Genomic DNA, 20,888 nt, shown 5'->3' on the forward strand with positions numbered 1-20,888 from the left:
TTTTATTTATGTATTCAAGGTGTTTGTTTTCCTGAAAACTTCTGAGGGATGCCCTTCTTGGCACTGCTGAAGAATATGACGTGGATTCACCAGACATCCTCAAAACGCCATTCACACACGCTTCAGAAAATGAACATGAGGACTAAAGACAACACCTTTATAAGAAATAAATTAAATGAATAAACAAACTATTGATAAGAAAATTAAATTGATACAAAAGCTTTCATCGCAACCAGTTATCAACCTTCTAATAGTTGGTTACTCGGTGATTAGTTGGTTCTTAAAACTAAGTACTATATCAGTATTTAAGGTTCATACGGAAATTTTCTTGATATGGGTTTTAAATAGTTCATTAAAAACAAGCCAGAGCCAATCTTTCTCAGTCTAGGCCAGTGGATTAGTTTTCGTCCACAAATGATTGACCTTAAAGGCCAATGACTTTAGAAAGAATAAACACATGTCATTAATTTACTTTTAACATTTTGTAGTTATGTCATTAAACAAAACATTGCATATATGCGTTCTTTGTTTCTTAGCTCTACAAGGCAGGCATTTACGATGAACCAAACTGTAGCGCATCGCTACTTGATCACGTGATTCAGGTAGTAGGTTATGGCAGCATGGATGGGAAAGACTTTTGGATCTGTCAGAACAGTTGGGGTAAGTTATTAGTAGTGAATGGGGTCACTTTAGCGACAATGGGAATTAGCATTAAAAACCACCCTGGGTCACTTTGGCGACAATGGAAATTTAACATTAACCACCCTGGGTCACTTTGGAGACAATGGAAATTTAACATGGGCAAAAAACCCTGGATAAGATTAGCGACAATGGGAATTTAACATGGGAAATAGAGTTTGGGTCTGTCTAGGGACAAGGGGAATTGAACATGGGGAATAGAGTTTGGGTCTGTCTAGGGACAAGGGGAATTGAACATGGGAATAGAGTTTGGGCTTGTCTAGGGACAATGGGAATTGAACATGGGAATAGAGTTTGGGTTTGTCTAGGGACAAGGGGAATTGAACATGTTAGAAAAAAACTACTTTAGGGACAAGGGGAATTGAACATGGGATTTTTTTAAAAAATTTTTTTTTTAAAAAAGGGTAGGCAATGGAAAGTCAGTCTCTTTTCAAGAAATGTGGGTGGCCCTGAAAAGGGCCTTTGGTTTTCTTCTTCTTCTTCTAACTCCTTAACTTCTTTATCAATCCCCTTATCTTTGCCAAAATTCCCTTCTTCTTTCTCTTTTCATTTTCCGGTATCCAGTCCGGGTGACCCATGGCTCGGAACTTGTTTTGGATTTTCATCCAATTATTGTTAAGCCGCTCAAACTCTTCTTTTTTCTTTTTGTTTTCTTTTTCTTTTCTTTCTACAGTCCAAATGTCTTTTATTATCTTGACTTGTTCTCTCATCACTTTCCTCATCATCTCCTCTGCTTTCATCATTTGGTTTAAATCCCATTTCACATAGGACCACTCAGTCCACTCCAAAATATCTGTTAAAAAGCACCTCACTTCAATAGCATAATCAAGAGCCTCTTTCAGTTTACCTACTTTCACATAGTCAAGTTGTATGAAGCCTCTTAACTTTTTAACCTCCTCTTCAATCATGTCCCCAATCAGATCCCTGGCAAGTTTTAGACTCGTCACATGATTTTTGACAAAGTCCTTAGTAACTTCATGCATCCACTCCTTCTCTAGCCTTTCCACCACATAGGCTGCATCTGTCATCCAGTACCAACTATCCTTTAGCTCATTATATATTTCAATACTCATTTTCTTGGGTTCTTCCGTAGAATGGTGCGAACGACGAACCTTGTGGGTTCTTATAGTTAAAGTACGGACGTGAAGGAAAACATCCCCCTAAGACATAAAATTGATATTACCTAAGTAATGACCAAACAATGCGCGGACGTGATGGAAAACATCCCCCTACTTTCTCATTTCAAATAATATACTATCCACATAAGTGAAGCAACATTTAACAAACCCATAATCTACTATCCACACAATCGTACGTGAGCGGTTACAACACCCAAACTATACTCTCCACATACGCTAAGAAACAATAAACAAATCCATAATCTACTATCCACACAATCGTACGTGAACGGTTACAAAACCCAAACTATATTTTCCACATACGCTAAGAAACAATAAACAAACACATAATCGACTATTCACACAAACTTACGTGACCGCTTACAAACACAAACACACAAACACAAACACAAACACATACACTCACACTATGAAAAAAGATTCAGTGTTTATATTCACACTACTCTACCTACACACATTGGCAAATCGATTGTTATTTCTTTTCTAGAGTATTGGGTAGCCCTGAACAGGGCTGTTGGTTTTTAACTCCAGATGCACCTATCTAATGCTGGCACCTTCCTGGCCTGGCGCCACACACACATCTTCTTCCCCAGTCTCTTTTCACTCTTTTTGGGGGGGGGAGAGCAGAGACGGGATATGTGGCTTCAGAATCCCAATTTTCTGTCTCTGGGATTCTGAAATTTCTTCTCTCCTTTTCCTCCTCTTCTTTTTTTCTTCTTTCCTCCTCCTCTCTCATCCTTCCCTCTTCGACAATGGCCTTCGCGGCCAGTTCATTCAACAGGCGCCTGGCATATTCCAGGTGCATCTGGAGTTCTAGAAGCTTTACAATTCTGGTATTCATTCTCTTCATCAATCAACAAGGGTAGCTAGACTGCCCAGAGAGTTTCAATTTATACTGAAAGCGCGGACGTGAAGGAAAACATCCCCCTAAAAGAAAATTGATCTTACCTAGATCATGACCAAAACAACGCGTGGACCTAAAAGAAACACTCACTCACTTTTTTATACTACCCATCACTATTCTAAAAAAATTTCATTAATCACTTCAATATACTATTCTTATACGCAAAACAATCCAATCAAACCCCAAATCTACTCTCCCCACCCGTCAAACAGCCAAAAACATGATCTTAATCTACTATCCACACCAACGTACATGAGCACTTACAAACACACAATCCTATACACAAACACATACCCTCACACTATAAAAAAGAGCTAGTGTTTATATTCACACTACTCTACATACACACATTGGCAAATGGATTGTTATTTCTTTTCTAGAGTATTGGGTAGCCCTGAAAAGGGCTGTTTTTTTGTTTGATATGGCAATCTTTTAGTTTCTAAGAATGCGACGTCCTCTGAGGATAGACTTTCTGACGATAGGTCTGCTTCTTCGGAAAGAGAAGAAGAACTCTTTGGTGTCGATACGACAATCGACAAAGCCTCTGTCAGGTTCAGGTTGCTACTGCTGCTGCTGTTGTTGTTGTTGCTGTTGCTGCTGTCTCTGAAGTCTGTACTTCTCTGTCCATTCTTCTTTCTCCCTGTTGACTTCTTCTCTGAAGAGCTCTTCTATCAGGTCTTCAGTGACTTTTAGCATTCTCACATTCTCTATCTCTTCTGGCTTCGGTATCAAACTGTGTCTGACCCTATGCAAATTCACGTAGGCTTCGTTTAGCTTAGCTAGTTTGGAGCACATTTTCGTAGGAGGATGAGTCGACAATGGATGGTTAGACTGGAAACTGCCCCGGTTCTTAAAGTCAAAGCGCGGACGTGAAGGAAAACATCTCTCCACGGTTTTTTTTCGAGCCGCAACGTTCAATGAGTGTCATGAGAGGGATAGTAAGAAGTCAAAGAGCATAAATCAACATTCTTATAGCCAAACAAACCACAAAGGCATTTTTTTCAAAACACAACATTTTTTATTCAAAATCACTTAACACTAACCAACAACTCTAACATTTTTTAACAATAATCCAACCATATAACATCAAACATTTTTTCAAATGACAAACATTTTTTTTTCAATTCATACTCTACTTTAAACAGGGCTGACAACGTTGTGAATGAAATTATGATTTCCACTGTTGGAAGTCATTAGGCCATTGATGGACACTACGTTTCCTAGCTTGAGACAAAAGATAAGCATAATGGTCACAAAACCATCGATCTACTTTCACATCGTTTCTAGAAGAAGAACGAGGATCAAAATGAGTCACTAAATGTTCTAAGGAATAGTCCAGGCTGCGATGATGCAGAAAATACACACAGTACTGTCCGCACACCAAGGAATCTGTGCCTTGTAATTTCACATTATTGAATCGGGTAGTCTGAGCATTTCTTCTCATAAAGTCGATGATATCGTCTTCCAAAGGGGGCAATCCGTACTAATCAAAATATTCCACACATCCTTCTTGAGGAAAGTAAACGGCTACCCAGTGGGTTCCTAGGAGATCACTATCGTCCGTGTTGATGACATAAGCTAGATGGTCTTGAGGTTTGCGATGAACTTAAGCCTATTGAACTTAGTCGCTTTGTCAGGTTTCCATGCCACGCAAGCATCCAGATGAGTATTCTTGGCTTCTTTTCCGTCCGTCAAGAGATTTTCCAGGTACGCTCGATAAGGGTAAGTATCCATGCTGCTGCTGACCAGTTTGTTATTCAAGTACAAGTCCACTTCGCTAAACAAAGAATGCATGAAATTGTTGACGGGAGCTACTGCATCATCATTGTCTAGGTTAGCGTTGGGTGGTTCGATCACTTTCACTTTCAAGTACAGGTAACTGCTATTCAGATCGATGTAATCTTCGGGTTGTCCTTTGATTTCAAACTCGATGGGAGCGGAATCGGTCACTGAGGAGACGGGATGAAATTCCACCCACTGGGATTCTTGCATCGTCATCATGGTGGGGGGCATGGCAAACAGATCCAGTTCCGACTTGGAACAAGCGCAAGATTCTCGGTGCATCATTTTGTTTTGTGTCTCAATAATCGAAAACGTCTAAGTCTCGAACTGTTCTTCTTTTCTTTGCCTTTCTAAAAGTGTGAAGTCTGGTGAAAGGTGTTTTCTTCGTCGTCTCTTTCTGCCTTGTCCTTGCTGAATGCCTGACTCGGTAGCGTGCAGGGCATTTATAGGTATTTCTCGGCGACCCAAAAGGTTTTTGCCTGTTTGCAGCAAGACATTTTTGCCTGCCCTCATGAAGGCTTCTTTAGGGTTTTGTTTGTCGATGATGACATTTTGGAGAAATTCTTTGCCTTGCGTCAGTGCCGCATCTTTCAAGGCGTGCAATCCGCGTGTCACCATCGGTTTCAACACCGGGGCCACCGAACGAAAGGCCGATTTTAACATATCTCCTAAACCGTGTCCTCGCTGTCGAGCAGCCCCTCGGTACACTGGATACATGACTTACGAGTCGTGAGAGAACCGTTTTCGAAAATGGAGTTTCACCGTGACTTTTCCTTTGGTGAATGGAATATTTTGTCCCAGATCTCCTTTTATAGCAATGTTGACCGTGTCCAAATACGACATGCTGACAGGCAAATAGTGAGGATGTACAAATTCGCGGTGGACGTGTTAAGTGTTTCCACCTTCCTCGTCAGCGTTTGTATCAGAATCCACTTTGAAAGGAATGACACGCAGTAACGGCACAGAGGTGTGTCCCACCACGTTGTACTCCACCACATCGGAATACACGAACATCAAATTCAGTCCTTGGTTCAGTTCTACCAGGGCACGAAATAACTTGCTAAAAGACTCGTTGTCGTAAACGATTGGTAATTCCTTTTTCTTGATCATGGCCATTCTCATGTCCATGTCTCCGGCCAACATGTCAAACAATTCAGGACAAAATAAAATGGACAGGATTTTACTCCCGTCAAATTTCGTCAAGAAGCGACGAGCTGCTTTGTGGTATTCCATGGTGACACTTTTTTGACACTTTCCAAAGCTTTCAGAAACACGACATTAAACCTGCAGGCTATGGTGCTGACCAAATGTTGACCACTAAAATAATAGCCTGGAGGAATGAACAAGTGATAGGTGGTGTACTTTTGATTTTTTGTGCTAGGGGTTTTCTTGTCATATTTGCCATAGGTATCCAAGTACTGTTGCAATGGTTCGTCATGAACTTCCACATCAAAAACGTTTTGATTGGGAAGGACATTGAGGACTTGGGTCGGGTGAATGATTTCTACTAAAGCCACTTCCCAATGGGCTTCGTGATCTAATGGGATGGCCAGAGGTAATTTGGCCGTGTAACAGCACAACGTGTTGGTGGGAAACACCTCCATGGAACTGTCACTGGGTAAGGTTAAGTAAAATTGGTTTTGGTGACTCATAATTCCAGAGTTCTGTGGCTGTCCGAGCGGTTACTGGACGTCAGAGGCGTGTCTCCGCCTAAAATGGGGTCGTTGTTGTTGTTATTGGAGTGGTGACTGGCACTGGCACTAGACACAAGGTTCCCGTGGTTCCCGTTCGAAGAGAATTTCAGGGAGGGATCGGGAAGCAGGTAACCGATGCAACTGCTCAATAAAATGGTCCACAATTGTTTGTCTCCTTGCTGAAAACTCAAATTGGCAATGGCTGCCCCGATGACACAATACACCACGAAGATTTGGCAGAAAAAGACGCTTTGCGTTTTAAGCACACGTTCTCCGCACCACACCCACAAGGGTTGTTTTTGTAAATCTTGCACAGAAGAACTGGGTGAAGGAGTGGTAGCCGTAGTAGCTGCGTCTGTGTGAAAGGGCATGATGGTCACTTCTTTTTATAGTCGATGACTTACGAAGCGTCGATCCAAGAATCAAAACTCGGTGGATATCCTTTCCAACGTACTTTGACTTCTTTGACACGTCGTTTGCCCACTTTACGGGTTCTGCGTTCGAGAATGCTTTCGATGTCGTACACGTCGTCTTCTTTTTTGGTGACACGTTGTAACTCGGGCAAATAAAACGTTCCTTTGAGCACTTCTCCGTTCATGTCTTCCAATTTATAGACGGCAGGATGACGGCCATGCACTCGTCCAGTGACACGAAACAATTCGGTGGTCCAGTTAGGTAAGTAACCTTTGTCGAAAGTGCGTTTGGTTTTGCCAATACGCACCCAATCTCCTACGGCCAACTCTCCACTTTTCTTGGGGACAGCCCTCGTCGGGGACGTACCAAACAGGCGCTCAAACACCAGCACTTCGTTGTCGGGAGTCACTTCTTGCGGGGCACGTCCGATGCTTCAATGGTAAGATTGATTGTACGCTTGCACCAGGTGTGGTAAGATGTCGATGTACTTCAGAGTGTGGTGATGCGTAAAATATTTCCACATGCGTTCTTTCAAAGTGCGTTGAAAACGTTCCACGATGCTGGCTTTGGTTTCGGGATTCTCGGTGGTAAAGAAATGAATGTCACGTTTCTTTAATTCTTTTTGGAAAGCTTGGTTCAGAAATTCGGTACCTTTGTCCGTTTGCCATCGAAGAGGGTGACGACCACTTTGTTTCAACACCCGTTGCAGGGCTCGCACTAACTCGCTGCTCGATTTGGAAGTCAAGGGTACGACCCAGGCAAATTTGGAAAAGACGTCGATGACACAAAACAAATATTTGTAGCCACGATTGTAGCTGGCCAAATGAGAGACATCGGCTAAATCGGCTTGCCATTGATGATCGATGCCTTCCACTCGGGTGCGACTTCTGGGAAACTTGCGTCGAATGGTTTTGTGTAAAGTGTCAGTAGCTTGTTCTTGTAACCATCGTTGCACTTGAGGTAAACGGAGACTTTTCAGTCGCATTTTGGCAGCACGATACAATTTTTGAACTCCTGCGTAACCTGCAGGATGGGAGGGATCGTAGTAAATGCTGGCTAATACCTTCTCCATTTTTCTGGTGTGTTAATAAGTCACCCACTCTTCGGTGATGCTACTTTGGGTGGGGCGAAAGGGTGGTTTTGAAACGGATTTACGTGTCCGATGGGCTACGGGAGTAGAAGTCGAAGGTAGTGGTGGTGGAGGTGGCAATGGAATGACTTTGGTCTTCTTTTCTTTTCTCACTTCTGGTTTCCCTTCTTTCTTTTTCACTTCTGTCGAAGGAGGAGTGGACATCATCTTTTTAACCCAAGCTTTCATTTCTTCTCGTTGGGGTGTGGGGGACGGGGTCAACAAGGATGCTGCAATCTTACTTGAAATGGGTGCTGCTAACGGTGTTTGAAACACTTCTCGCATCTCTTCTTCCTCAGGTCTTCGTGGGGAAGCATCTGTGGTGACCCCTGGGGATGGTAGGAGTGGTGGTGGTGGTGGTAGTGATGATGGTGCTGGACTTTTCATTAAGGTCTTAAAATCTTTCAGAGTGGGTAGAGCTGTTTCGTCTAAAGCTTTCTGGTGAAAGAGTTGCAGTCGTTGCAAGAGTTGACCGTACTTTTGCGATTTTTCTGTTTCGGACAAATCTTGGCGATCCATCAAGGACTGCAATTCGTGTTGTAACTGGGACATCTCGCTCAAATTGGGATTGGGACGTAAATGCGGGGTGCGTTGTTCTTGCCAACGATGGTATTCCATCCATCGTTTGTAAGGCACTAAAGCTTTGGTTTGTAAAGTTAGTTTTCGTCCTTCCATGGGGTTGTCAGGGGTCGATTCTGAGATCTTGGGACTTCCGAGGGCCTTTTTATCTTGCTCCCACCAGTCCTCCCAACATGGTTCCCAAGACTCCTTTCAGTAAGGGACCTAACAAGAGGGGTAAAATGCCTCCACGTTGGACCAACATCTTCTTTTTTTGACGAATGGGAATTTTCTTTTGAACCATTTGGCGAAGAACGTGACGATGTTTGCCTAAGCATTGTTTCTGGTGTTTGGACAAAGGGATCGTGCCTTTCAAGACGTTCAAACAACATTCGCACACGGTATCGATGACCTCTTTGGAGGCTGATTGAATGAGTTTTTTTCGTAGAGGTGGAGAAGCTTTGGACAGGACAGATAACATGTCCCTAACTAAACGTTGAGGCAGTCCTTTTCTTTTCTTTCCTTGGGGCTGTTTAGAAGAGGGAAGTTTTCTGGAGGGTGACATCTTTGAGTCTTCAGGAGCACCAAAAACACTGATACCCTACTTGGTCACACACCTTTATTGTACTGGAACACGTCGCCACTGATTGTCTTTACGTCTTATCAACTTGAGGACAGGCATGACACGTCGTGGAGGGGTACGCAACGGACTAAATCGAGCCAGTTCTTGCTTGGACAAATCCGGTAAACTTTGTAACATGCCCGATCTTTATTGGACTTTGATTTTGGGAGAGGGTACTTTGTGAGCAGCACCCACTGCCACTAAATTGGAGAGTCCTGCCACTGGGGAGTTCTTCTTGGGGTCATCAGCTGAGAAGTTCTTGGTGTGATCAACGTCTCCAAGTACTCTTCAGTTCTTGGTGTCATCAACGGAGAAGTGGATGAACTTGAGGCTACCGGAGACGCGGTCACCGCCGTGGCAGGTCGTGGTTTGCGAGTGTAAAGTTGCGTCCTGGCCGAAGTACCTCTCTTGCGACTAGTTTTCTTCTGTGGACTTTTCTTTTTCTGGGGACTTTTTCTCTGTTTCTTTTTCTGGGGGCTTCATTTCTTTTTCCGGGGTGGTTACTGGTAAGAGGAGGGTCCCGCCACTTGAGAAGTTCTTCTTGGGGACCTGGTCTTTTTCTTCTTCTTCTTGGAGCTTTGTTTGACTTTTTTCTTGGGGAGAAGTTTGGGGGCATTAGGATCCCATCTTAAGAGAGCGAATGATGACCCCTCCTAGAGTACCGCTCCCTCCAGGTTTCAAAATGATTTGTTTTTTGGTTTGAGTGTCGATGGGGGGATCGGCCAGTTGGGTCAAAGCGACTTTGTTTCGATCAAAAAAGCGTTTGGTTTGATGAGGAATCTGAATGATTCCTTGGAGTAATTGACGTGCCGTCACCGTGAACCATCGTAAGACTTCTTTGAGACTAGCTTCTAAGACACGAGCTCGTATTTGGGGATTTTTTTCTCGACTGATGCCATACAAGGCACGAATCAATTTGACGGGAAGATGCGACTGAAGGGACGTCATGTTGAAAATGTGTGTGAGACAGACGAAAAGGGTCTGAGGTTTTTATAGATTTTTTTTGTGGAGTGAAATGAAGTCGAGGACGGAGACGTGTACAGGACAGGCCCTTCGTCTTGGCACCAGTGGTGAAACAAGTGGGTACGAAATCGCAAATCCTCGGGGGTCGTAGGTTTCAAATCGACGAGTAAATAGGCGTGTGGCGTTTCAGTGGCATCGTCGTACGCCTGAGTCAGCCAAGGCGTTCCTAACTGTTTGGCTAAGACTTGCACTTGCGATTTATCTCGAGGGCTTTTAAACAAGACCACGTAATGCGCATTGAGACTGATGGTGCGATGGGCTTTACTTTGTTGAAACAAATTTTGGGTGATGTAAACGACACTGGCATTACGGTGATGCCCTTTGCGCGTGAACCACAGTTTAATTTCTTCTTCGTCTTCTCCTAACATGTCGTCGAAAATGACCAAATGGGTTTGACGGGAGTCAGAGACGATGCCGTCGTCTTCTTTAGGAATGCCTTCCACAAGCACGATGGAATCGCCTTGACTTTCTCGCAAGAGGTTGTACGCCGATTGCCACTCTTTGTAACACCACACGATCCGCTGAGGTGGCCGATCGATCAAATGATGTTTATGTTCGATCAAACGTTTGACGAATTCGGTTTTGCCTGAACCGCTAGGTCCTGCAATGAGCATGTTAAAGGGATGGCGAAGATAGAAAGCCTCCCAACTGGCACGATCTAAGTGTTCGTCGATGAATTTGACAGTAGAGGAAGAGGGAGCAGAGAGAGCAGAGGTAGCCATAGTGTCAGGAATGTCACTTTTGACACCAAAACAAACAAGACGAGAGTTTATATACTTTTTTTCAGAACACGTTTATTGAATGTTTTAAACATGAATACGAAAGACAAAAATACATAAAAGCCAAAGACTTAAGTACAACGATAAAAGGCACATGAAAACCATCAACGTGGAATAAACACAAGTGTCTGTACAACATGTTTTGGGTAAGGTTCTGACCAGTTCTATGGGGGGTAAGGTCACACAAGTGTCCTCCCGAAAGGGTCTTTCAGGCCTGTCCACGACAGTCCTGTCCTGGGTGACGGGTTCTTCTGGTACTGTCACTAACACAGGTTGAAAAAGTCGCAAGGCTCACAATCGCATTCCACTTCAGAAGCCGCACACTTGAATTGTGCCTGTCTAAACTTGTTTTGTGTTTCTCTGAAAGTATTCATCTTGTTCGCTTGGTAGTCACAATGAACTATCGATCTTGCCTAGGGTTCCTTTTTATATACAGACCAATACCGACGTGTCCATACGGTAAGGTGAAATGATTGGAAAGTCGCACTCGCTTCTGGTACACGACTGGATAGACTTTTTCCAAGGGTCGACTGACGATGTGGTGAGTGGGTAAACGTACAATCTTGTTCGGTTGATAGGTGGTCACTTTAAAGTGTTCATCCTCTCCCGATTGCAAGGCTTCTTTCAATACCCCAAAGTTGACCACACGACTGGTACGATAATTCAGAGTCAATCCTTTCACTTTGCACATCGTGTGCACTTCTCCTTGTTTGTCCCGGTATTCGTACCCATAATTTTTGGGACCGCCACTGACGAAACTTAGAATCTTGTCGTCGGGATGTTCGTCTGTCCAGGCTCCTAAACGGTCTCCTTCGATGTCAGGGTGCTGTTGACTCGGGTGATGGATGTAAATGTAACTGTCCGTGTCAAAGTACAGGACACGTTCCCCTAACAGTTCTAAAACTTCGTACAATTTTAGGCGAGCATGAGCTGTCACGTAAGCCGCAATGATGACATTTCCAAAGGGGTCGTCTTGTACAAAGTCCAGATCTTCTTCGTAATTGACCAAGATCAAATCCTCGCGAACGACGTCCACGTGTTTCATGTATTTGGTGTTATCGTGAATCATCTGGAAGTAGCGGGAAGGTTCTGTCAAATATTCCGTCTTGGGTAAACACGGTCGTTGTGCCATTTTACCCCACAAGCAATTTAACATCACTTTGGCAAACGATCGCCTGCCTTCGTTTTTCTCGATGTGGTCTAAAGAGATGCCTTCTTGTTCATAGTATTTCTCTTTGAATTGTATTTGGTCTTCGGGAGTGTGACACCAGGACGGATAGCCGCTGGCTTCTTGCTTCAGTTTCAAAAAGGCATCCACGTAGTCGTCGAGAATGCCTTTCTGACTGGGGTCACCCTTGTGGTATTGTTGTGTCTTGGGAAAGTGGCAAATTTCGTACACTTCTAACAGTTGGTATCCCATGTCCAGAGCTTTGAACAATTCTACGCTGACCCAGGTTCCCGTCAAGGCCCGTTCTTCCTGGGTGTGCTGACAAGGTTGGTCTTGGTTGCACGTTTCGGCACAAGTACGGCACAAAGGAAACATCAGTTTGCCTTGGCAATGGTGAGGTAAGACGGGATGGTATAGGTTCGTGGGAGGCAAAACTTTACACTTGATCAAGCCTTCGTATTGTCGAATGTTTTTCAGGTCGATGTGTTCCGTGAACAATTGTGGGTGCCCTGCAGGAAAGCGACAATATTTGTACACGTAGGGATACAGCGAACACACGTCCAAGTATTTGATTTCTTCTCCTTTCTCTTCGTCGGCTTGGTACAGCAAACAGGTGGCATTGGTTCTTCCTACGTACAAACTATCCCTCGGGTTCAGGGGATCCATCAGCTTGTAACTTTCCACGACACGTTTAAACTCGGGATCGGTTTTCATACGGTGATTGTACTCGTGTTCCCACATTTCACCACTTGGTATCCTTGCTGTTCTAACTTTAGGCGTCGCTGACAAGTGGCCCGGTACAAGTCTTCCATGGTTCGTTGTAAAAACTGATTTTTAGTTCCACGGTCAGGATAACAGACGGGACATCCGTGAAATAAGCAACCGTTAAACTCGTACACGATCTTGGGGTTTTCTAAGTCCCAACCATCGACCGAATACGTTCCGATGGTCTTTTCGCCCCCTCCGTTGCGGGCATGCTGAATCCATTTGTCTTCCTTGTCGCACAAGTAATGTAACCAACGTAGGGCTTTGACCGAGTATTGACGTTTGACATAGTTGGTCGTTTGAGGACTGATGACAGCCACGGTGTTTTCAGGCATGAATCGTTGCCGATACACTAAGGAACACGCTTTGGCAATGGTGCAAGCTTCTTTCAAAGGATCGACCCCTCCATGTTCCATGAACAGTTCTCGAAATTTTCCACAGCATCGCCGTAAAATGTCCACGTTGGAACGACAATACTTTAGCATTTCTTCCTGAAAGTCGAAAGGGTTGGAGGCGTGAGCCTGGTACCAAGCGTAGAAAGCTTCTCGTTGTTCGGAACGCATGCTGTCGGGGTCGTAATAGTGAGCCTCAGGCAAATGGGGTAGAACGGCGTGTTGATTGGCTTCCGTATTGAAAAAGAGTGGAAAGTACCCTTTAGCCATTTCTGTCATTCCAAACGTTTTAGGCATTCGACTCAAAGGCATGGCCAAGTAGCTCATCGAATCTTTAAACTGTACTTGTCCCACTTGCATGAAAATGATTTTGGCTCCGTTCAAAGTGACTTTAGGACGTTCGATGCCTTGTTCCGTATAATACCTCAAAAGAAACTGTCCATCGTATCCGGAGAAATTGTGAGCCATCACTGTGGCATGACGATGACAATCTCCGTAACGTTCGATGTCCTCTTTGCTCCACGTCTTGTCGATGGGGTCTAAGACCCATTGGGCAAAATTGGCTAACGTGTTCGGTCCTCGAAAGATTTTTTCACGCCCTCCGGGAATCTTACTGCAATGAGGACAATGACTGAAGATCGGTTCCTGAATGCACTTCTCGCACGCTCGATGAGCCACGCAGAAATTAGGAACGTGAATGCCAGCCTCTTGCATGCATTCGAAATCGAAAAAGATGAAATTGCCTTTCTTCTTGTGTCCATCCTCTTTCTCTGGTGGGGGTTGGTATTTTTGCACGTAGCACTGGTGTTCCAAGTCCACGATGTGGTGACAAATGTGACATTTTTTTTCCCTGAACATACGTGTGTCTTGGTACTGTTGGTACGTAGGCCTTGTCCACACGTAGGGCACAATCTCAGGAGTTGACAAGCACATTTCTGCTGTGAACCTCGCGTCTTCAGATGTTGTTGGTAACATGCAGGGCTGACAAACGTACGCAGACAAGCAGGACAATGTACTCTTTCTTGTCCTTCGCTCAGACAGGGTGGAGAGGGCAAACATCCTGAGCATTTCCATCCACAATGTCTGTGTTGTTCTCGATTTTTATAGCCATAGTCACATTTCTCACAATAATAAACAAATCCAAGGAATCCAGTGATAGTGGTAATGGTATCTAAATGGTCATCGTGATAATAGACATGAATGTATTTTCCATCCTTAAAGTCTTTCCCTCGAAACATCAGAGGCCCACGCACTTCATGAGGGTGCACTTTCAGGGTGTAGCGTGGAGCTAGGACATCTTGCAATTTTTTCATTTCAGGAATGCCACAGGGTGTGTCTTTGGACAGGCCAGCTTGTTGCAACAGGAGTTCTGCTTCGTTTCGTTGTTTGGCTCGGTCGGATCGTTGAATAGTTTTCCAGGCTCTTTTCCATTCTGTCGTGTCGTTCTTGTTGGCATAGGTTCGTCCCACCACGATGGCTCGGGCTAAACACATCTGGTCTTGAGGGTTGTTAATTTGGACGAGACTCTTTTTGGTGCTGCGAAGGTCGTTCACCAATAAGACCTTTTTGCGTCCTGTCCCTTGAGGAAGAGAGACGTGGGCCATTTTCAGTGTGGCTTTACCATCGGTGATGTCAAACTGGTCATTAGATTGTTGTACGTGTTGAATCTTGTCCATGACTTTGGAAGGGGTTAGTTCTGTGGGTCTGCTAAACTCGATCCAAACAGGGGATTTCAAGCTGTCGTGATCTATGGATAGTGTCAAGCGATCGTCTTCTTTGGGTTGACATTGTCGCTTGAGTGCGGTGAGCAAAGAATCCCACATCTCGGTGATAAACCCTTCTGCTTTCTCCAATGGTACTTCGGACTTGAAATCTTTAAACTTCACTGTGTAGGTGTAAGCGGTGGTTCTAAATTTTCTAGAGGAGCGCTTTTCCGTCTCTCGAATGGAATAGTACTTTTCAGGGTTGACTAAGGGTGGTGAACTTTGTTTAGAGGGTTCAGATTCTGGTTCACTCATGTCCTCTTCAAAATCACTGGCATGAATTTGTGCCAAGACTTCAGCTCTAGTACGAGGCGATAGATCACGTTTCTGCCTCTTACTTTCTTCTTCTTTCTTCTCGAATGAATAGGATCGTTTCATCTTGAGTGCAAAACGTCAAATGACTCAAGTTTAAACACCATAGAGTAATTTATAGTCATGGCAAACCAGCGTATATAAAAGGGTGTGTGTCTTGTCCTTTCACTATTCATTTCACTCTCAAAACGAGCACAACGATGGAAGAGACTAACCAAATCGAACGTTTCATCAGAGCTTTGCGAGGGGTCATTAGAAAATTCTCTTCAGACCAGCCGACGGACTACTCTCCTTCCTTTCGAGATAAAAGTCAGGATACTTGTTATATCTGTCAGAAGAAAGGGCATTGGTCTTCAGAGTGTCCAGACCGTCAAAAAAGAAAAAAAACAGGGACTAGAAAAGACAAAAGTCAAGATACCTGTTATTATTGTCAAGAAAAAGGACATTGGTCTCCAGATTGCCCAAAAAAGAAACAAGAGAAGTCAGAAGAAGAGAGGGATTCTTCAGAAGAAGAGAGAGATTCTTCAGAGGAAGAAAGCAGCCAGGTGAAGAAAAAGAAACAGGAGAAGAAAAGAAGAAAGGAAGAAAGTGAGGAGGAAGAGGAGAAAAAGACTGTGACGGTGAAGAAATTTAAAAAACAGAGAGAGTAAAAAAAGAAACAGAAGAAGTGTATGAACTTTATAAAGTGTTCTGTTGTAAATTGTGAATTGGATTGTAACTATGGAGAAAAGAATACATTAATTATATAAGGTAAGTGTCTTTGAGTTTTGATTTTAAATAAGAAGCTACACGCACGCACTCATACATAGACACGTACTATAAGGGTAAAATGTTTTGTTTTTTTTTTGTTGATTTTTGAGTTATTGGCAAATTGAAAGGCTATCTCTTTTCGAGAGAAGTGGGTGGCCCTGAAAAGGGCCTTTTTTTGGTGTAGGGTTGAGTTTAAGCAATCAACGTTAACTGCCTTAAGCCTTTGCCACGGCCGAGGCCTACTTCTGATGATGATGATTGGGTTGAAATCACTAAGGGTGGTACGGTAGGCTTAGTCACAGGGTTGGCGTGTTTAGCTCGGGAAGGTCGTATTCTCTTCGGTCGTGATAAAGAAGTCTGATACATTTGTTTCAGACATCTTAACTCCGCTAAAATGTCTAACAGTACCGTGACCGTTTGATTTTCACCCTCTTGTTTCTTTGCTGCTGCTTCTTGTTGTTGTTGTTGTTGTTGTTGTTTTCTTCTTACCTCTTCTTGCTGTTGTTGCTGTAAAAGAAAAGCTTGTTCCGCTTCCTTTTGTCGTTGCATAAATTTCTCCAATTCTTCTTTCTGTCTCTGTCTAAAATTCTCCACTTGCGGTAATGAAGAATGAGACGAAGGTTCCGGAACAAATTCTTGCGAGGTAAGAAAATCCACAAAATTCCAATGTACCTCTTCTGAAAGTAAGTCCGGGTTCCCTTGGGCGGTCTCCACTGCTGGTGCACCCCAGTGAATCGTTTTCTGAGTTTCCGTCATGTTGAATCACTGTCGCATAGATTGACTGCACACAGGCGCTAGCGAATCTATATAGACCACGTGACGTCACAGACTGCTCTCTTCGGATTGGATGCGGGCTGACTGAATTTTGTCACGCGTGTTTGGATTGGTCAATGAACTCAATCCGTTTCAATCCTTCCTCTCCCTATAAATAAGCGCAGTTCAGCGCAATCACCTGTTTTCGGAGCCTCAAGATGTGGACCGACGTTCAATCTTCCACCCTTGTGTCAACAATGATGTTCAGGACGGACATACCCATGTATGTCCTGTCCAAGTGGACTGTTGTCGATAGGACAGATACTAATCTATGGATGAGAAGAGTTTACATAGAAAGACAAGGATGCCTCAAGAGGGTACTTGTGTATGGACCGGCAGTTAGAAGGAGTTTAAGAAGAAGAAGATGTGACAGATGCCGTCTATGTTAATATTAACATAAAACCAAAGGCCCTTTTCAGGGCCACCCACATTTCTCGAAAAGAGACTGACTTTCCATTGCCTACCCTTTTTTAAAAATTTTTTTTTAAAAAAATCCCATGTTCAATTCCCCTTGTCCCTAAAGCTGTTTTTTTTTCTAACATGTTCAATTCCCCTTGTCCCTAGACAAACCCAAACTCTATTCCCATGTTCAATTCCCATTGTCCCTAGACAAGCCCAAACTCTATTCCCATGTTCAATTCTCCTTGTCCCTAGACAGACCCAAACTCTATTCCCCATGTTAAATTCCCATTGTCGCTAATCTTATCCAGGGTTTTTTGCCCATGTTAAATTTCCATTGTCGCCAAAGTGACCCAGGGTGGTTAATGTTAAATTTCCATTGTCGCCAAAGTGACCCAGGGTGGTTTTTAATGCTAATTCCCATTGTCGCTCAAGTGACCCCATTCACTACTATTATTAATAAGTTAAACTGCATTTATATAGTAGGCATATGTTAAAGAAATTAATGATGGATTTACGTTACGTAGTTCTGATCGTTCTTGAGAATTTTGTCTTTATTTTATTTGAAATTTACAGATAGACTTCTCTATATAAAGAGGCGCTTATCTCCCTGTCCCTCTTTCTGACTCTGTCTGTCTGTCTGTCTCTCTCTCTATATATGTGTGTGTGTGTGTGTGTGTGTACACGGCTGAGTCGCGAAAATATATCAAAGAAAAAATTAGATCCAGCATAGTCGTACGTAACATTAATCGCAAGCGATTTTATGCAGCTAGCAATTCATACCTGTTATCTTTGCAGATTATATATTAGAAAAGAATTGTCATCGTCTAATGAATGCATAGTTTCACCTACGATAAACATTCCTCAAAACATTTCACCAACTCATTTTACATTTGTTTTCATGTCCAAAGGAAACGCACAAAGGCATTTTATATCGTTCAGAATGTACAAATGTGGATGAAAGCCAGCATTAATATTGCATATGTAAACTTTATTGGTCTATATTTAGGCACATTTTAACGTCGTTATGATTCAAGGCCACATGTTGCTTGATACAAAATCGTACGTTATGTTCCTTTTGATCGTTAATTCCGAAACATCTGAAAACTGCACCTTCCAGTTTTGTGTTTTGGTTATGCTTCAATGTTTGCATATAAATATTTGATAAATGATATTTTCATTGGTCTTCGAAACATTGTGCTACAACATCTGCCGAATACTTGTAAAAATAAATGTTTAAATTTTGGGAAAAGCATTGAAGATTTGGTTTCTTATTTAGGTTTTGGGCGAAAGTTTTTTTAAATATTAGCAGCATGTTTAGTTCTTCAAGAAATGCTAATTCCCCTAGTTCTAACACATCGTCTCCAGTTGTCTAATTAGTTCAGCATACAGGCAGTAATAAATTTAACGTTACAGCTTTAGAAATATGAAATATCGACGTCATTTGCGCCAAGTTTTATATATATATATATATATATATATATATATATATATATATATATATATATATATATATATATATATATATATATATATATATATAATATACTCTGCAGCTTTTTAATAAAAAATCATATTAAAATAAAAAAACGATTCAGTTCATATGGGATGGGACCTCGTTAATTAATTTGCTTTCTCTATTTGTTCTAATTTAGAAACAGGTGTAATAAAGGTGTGTAACGTGAACTCACGTGCTCTTCAGATGAATAGAGCGTTGGTATCTTTTCTCAGCGATTTTCCCCATCATATAGTTTAGTAATCTATCCACTTGCACTTCCTGGTTGTTGCACTCCAGGTTTCTAAACTCTCAGAAACAAAGATTATTTCATTATATGGACTATAATGACTCACGTTGTACAAGAGTTTATAAAATTTGTAGGTACGTCTTGGGGCATGCAAGGTTACATCTTGATGAGTAGGAACAAGAACAATCAGTGTGGCATCGCATCTGCGGCGCAGTATCCATACTAGAGGACATGTAGTGATGCTGATTTGAATGTGCTAGCATCAGTGATAACGTTTATTGTATAATAAATCAATGAAATTTGTACATATATGCAATTTCTGTAGCTATCCAATGTGTAGAAATAAAAACAATTCGTCGTTCAAATTAAATTTTGTATTGTTCATTCAGAATTAGATTTAAAATTTTCCATGAACATTATTATAGATATAGCACACATATATGCCGCTTAAAGCGTTCGTATCTCACAACGTGATGATTTCTATCATATGCACATGAGCATGTCCACATGGTGCATACTCAATTACACTAAACGTCCAAAGTGTTCATCCTCAAGTTGAGATTTGTTTGATTATATGTATGATTACAGGGTTGTCTCAATAGTGTATGTGTGATTAGGATTTTTAACGTAGCTTTAACATATTTTTTTCTTCAATCATATTGCTACGATGTCTGCAGTGTGGCAGTTTATAGTGATGTCTAGCACTGGGACATCATGTAGCAGACATGTAGCATGATGTCCCACCCAGTCAAATTATCCTGACACCATGGCCGACCAGTCCTAACACTAACCTCTTAGTGCTGAGCGCCTAACGAGGCAGCTGTTAGTACCATTTTTGTAAGCTTTTGGTATGACTCGGCCGGGGTTCGAACCCACGATTTCCCGCATCTGAGGAGGACGCTATAACCGCTAGGCCACCGGAGCGGTCCCCCCAATAGTGTTGTCAAGCATCATAAATTTAAACAAAACAACACACACACGCACAACAATAACAACAACAAAAACAAGACAGTTATAATATCTTGGAAATAATTTAAGAATTTTGCTTAACTTCTGAGTTTCCGCATCTGAGGAAAATCTTTATCACGTTTAAGAAATTCGTGAACTCATTTTTGGAATAAAATATGGTGAACAACTTAAAAACGATAGATATTCTTTTATCCTTTTCAATATCTCTTCCTTTGAGAAATAACCTAATATTATCAGAAGTCCTATAAACAATATATTTTAAAGGAACTTTACTCCAATTGCCTCGGCATTATATAATCCACATGTATTGCCTTACGATAAAACATCTAAACGAATCCAGCTTCCTTTTACCCTCAATAAACATATTAATTTTATCATCGGATCCCAAACTATAGCACTGAACCTCTTTGTATTTTGTCTCGAAAACACTGGAGTGATCCCAGTGTTCCTCAGAGTGGTATGATAGTCTTTTCAGGCTTGGAAGCCAATATCATCATCCCGGAAAGAACAAGCAGGTGTATTTGCAAAGGTCTGATCCTTAAAACATATAATTATAGTTTGTCATGTGATTGACTCGATATCATACAATTCTATTACAAGACACACACACACACACACACACACACACACATGGAATGAGATGCAATCAATACAAATGCGTACGTACTTGTAAAAGTGATCTCTGCGGCAGAACATTCATTTATGAATATCATAAAATAACTTTTGCTCATGTTATGTGCTGGTCTCGGTGTTGGGCCATGCCTTAAATGTGTTATCCGAGTAAAGGTGCGTAATCCGCTTTGCTTACCATGTGGATTCGTTCGCGAGTTTTATCGCGCGCGCCGGCAAAGACTCGCCAACACTATCGTTGTAGAAAATTCCTATGTCAACGCCTTTGATAAAGATACAGAAGTCAATAAAATAATAGCCAGGATTGAAGCAAGCGCATTTTTTGATCATGGCAAAGTAAAAATATATGAAAATATTATTGAAGGAATAGACAATTAGACAATAATTTTCCCTTATATACCATCATGTCGACTGTGAAAGACCCCATCTAACTCGTGCA

General features: G+C 42.3%; 1 protein-coding gene across 1 annotated transcript in view; it reads left to right on the plus strand.

Annotated features, from left to right (window-relative positions):
- Nucleotides 1-19,220, plus strand: part of LOC149770062 (digestive cysteine proteinase 1-like) — a 36,357-nt gene extending 17,137 nt beyond the window's left edge. The window contains exons 6-7 of the mRNA XM_089949458.1: nt 537-660; nt 18,985-19,220. Coding sequence (XP_089805584.1) covers nt 537-660; nt 18,985-19,076 — 216 coding nt within the window. The 3' untranslated portion in view covers nt 19,077-19,220. The remainder of the gene's footprint in view (nt 1-536; nt 661-18,984) is intronic.
- Nucleotides 19,221-20,888: the final 1,668 nt, after the last annotated feature.

The sequence above is a fragment of the Sinohyriopsis cumingii genome, unplaced genomic scaffold, assembly GCF_028554795.1.
Source record: "Sinohyriopsis cumingii isolate HCF-2022 unplaced genomic scaffold, ASM2855479v2 utg002752l, whole genome shotgun sequence".
NCBI classification, from domain to species: domain Eukaryota; kingdom Metazoa; phylum Mollusca; class Bivalvia; order Unionida; family Unionidae; genus Sinohyriopsis; species Sinohyriopsis cumingii.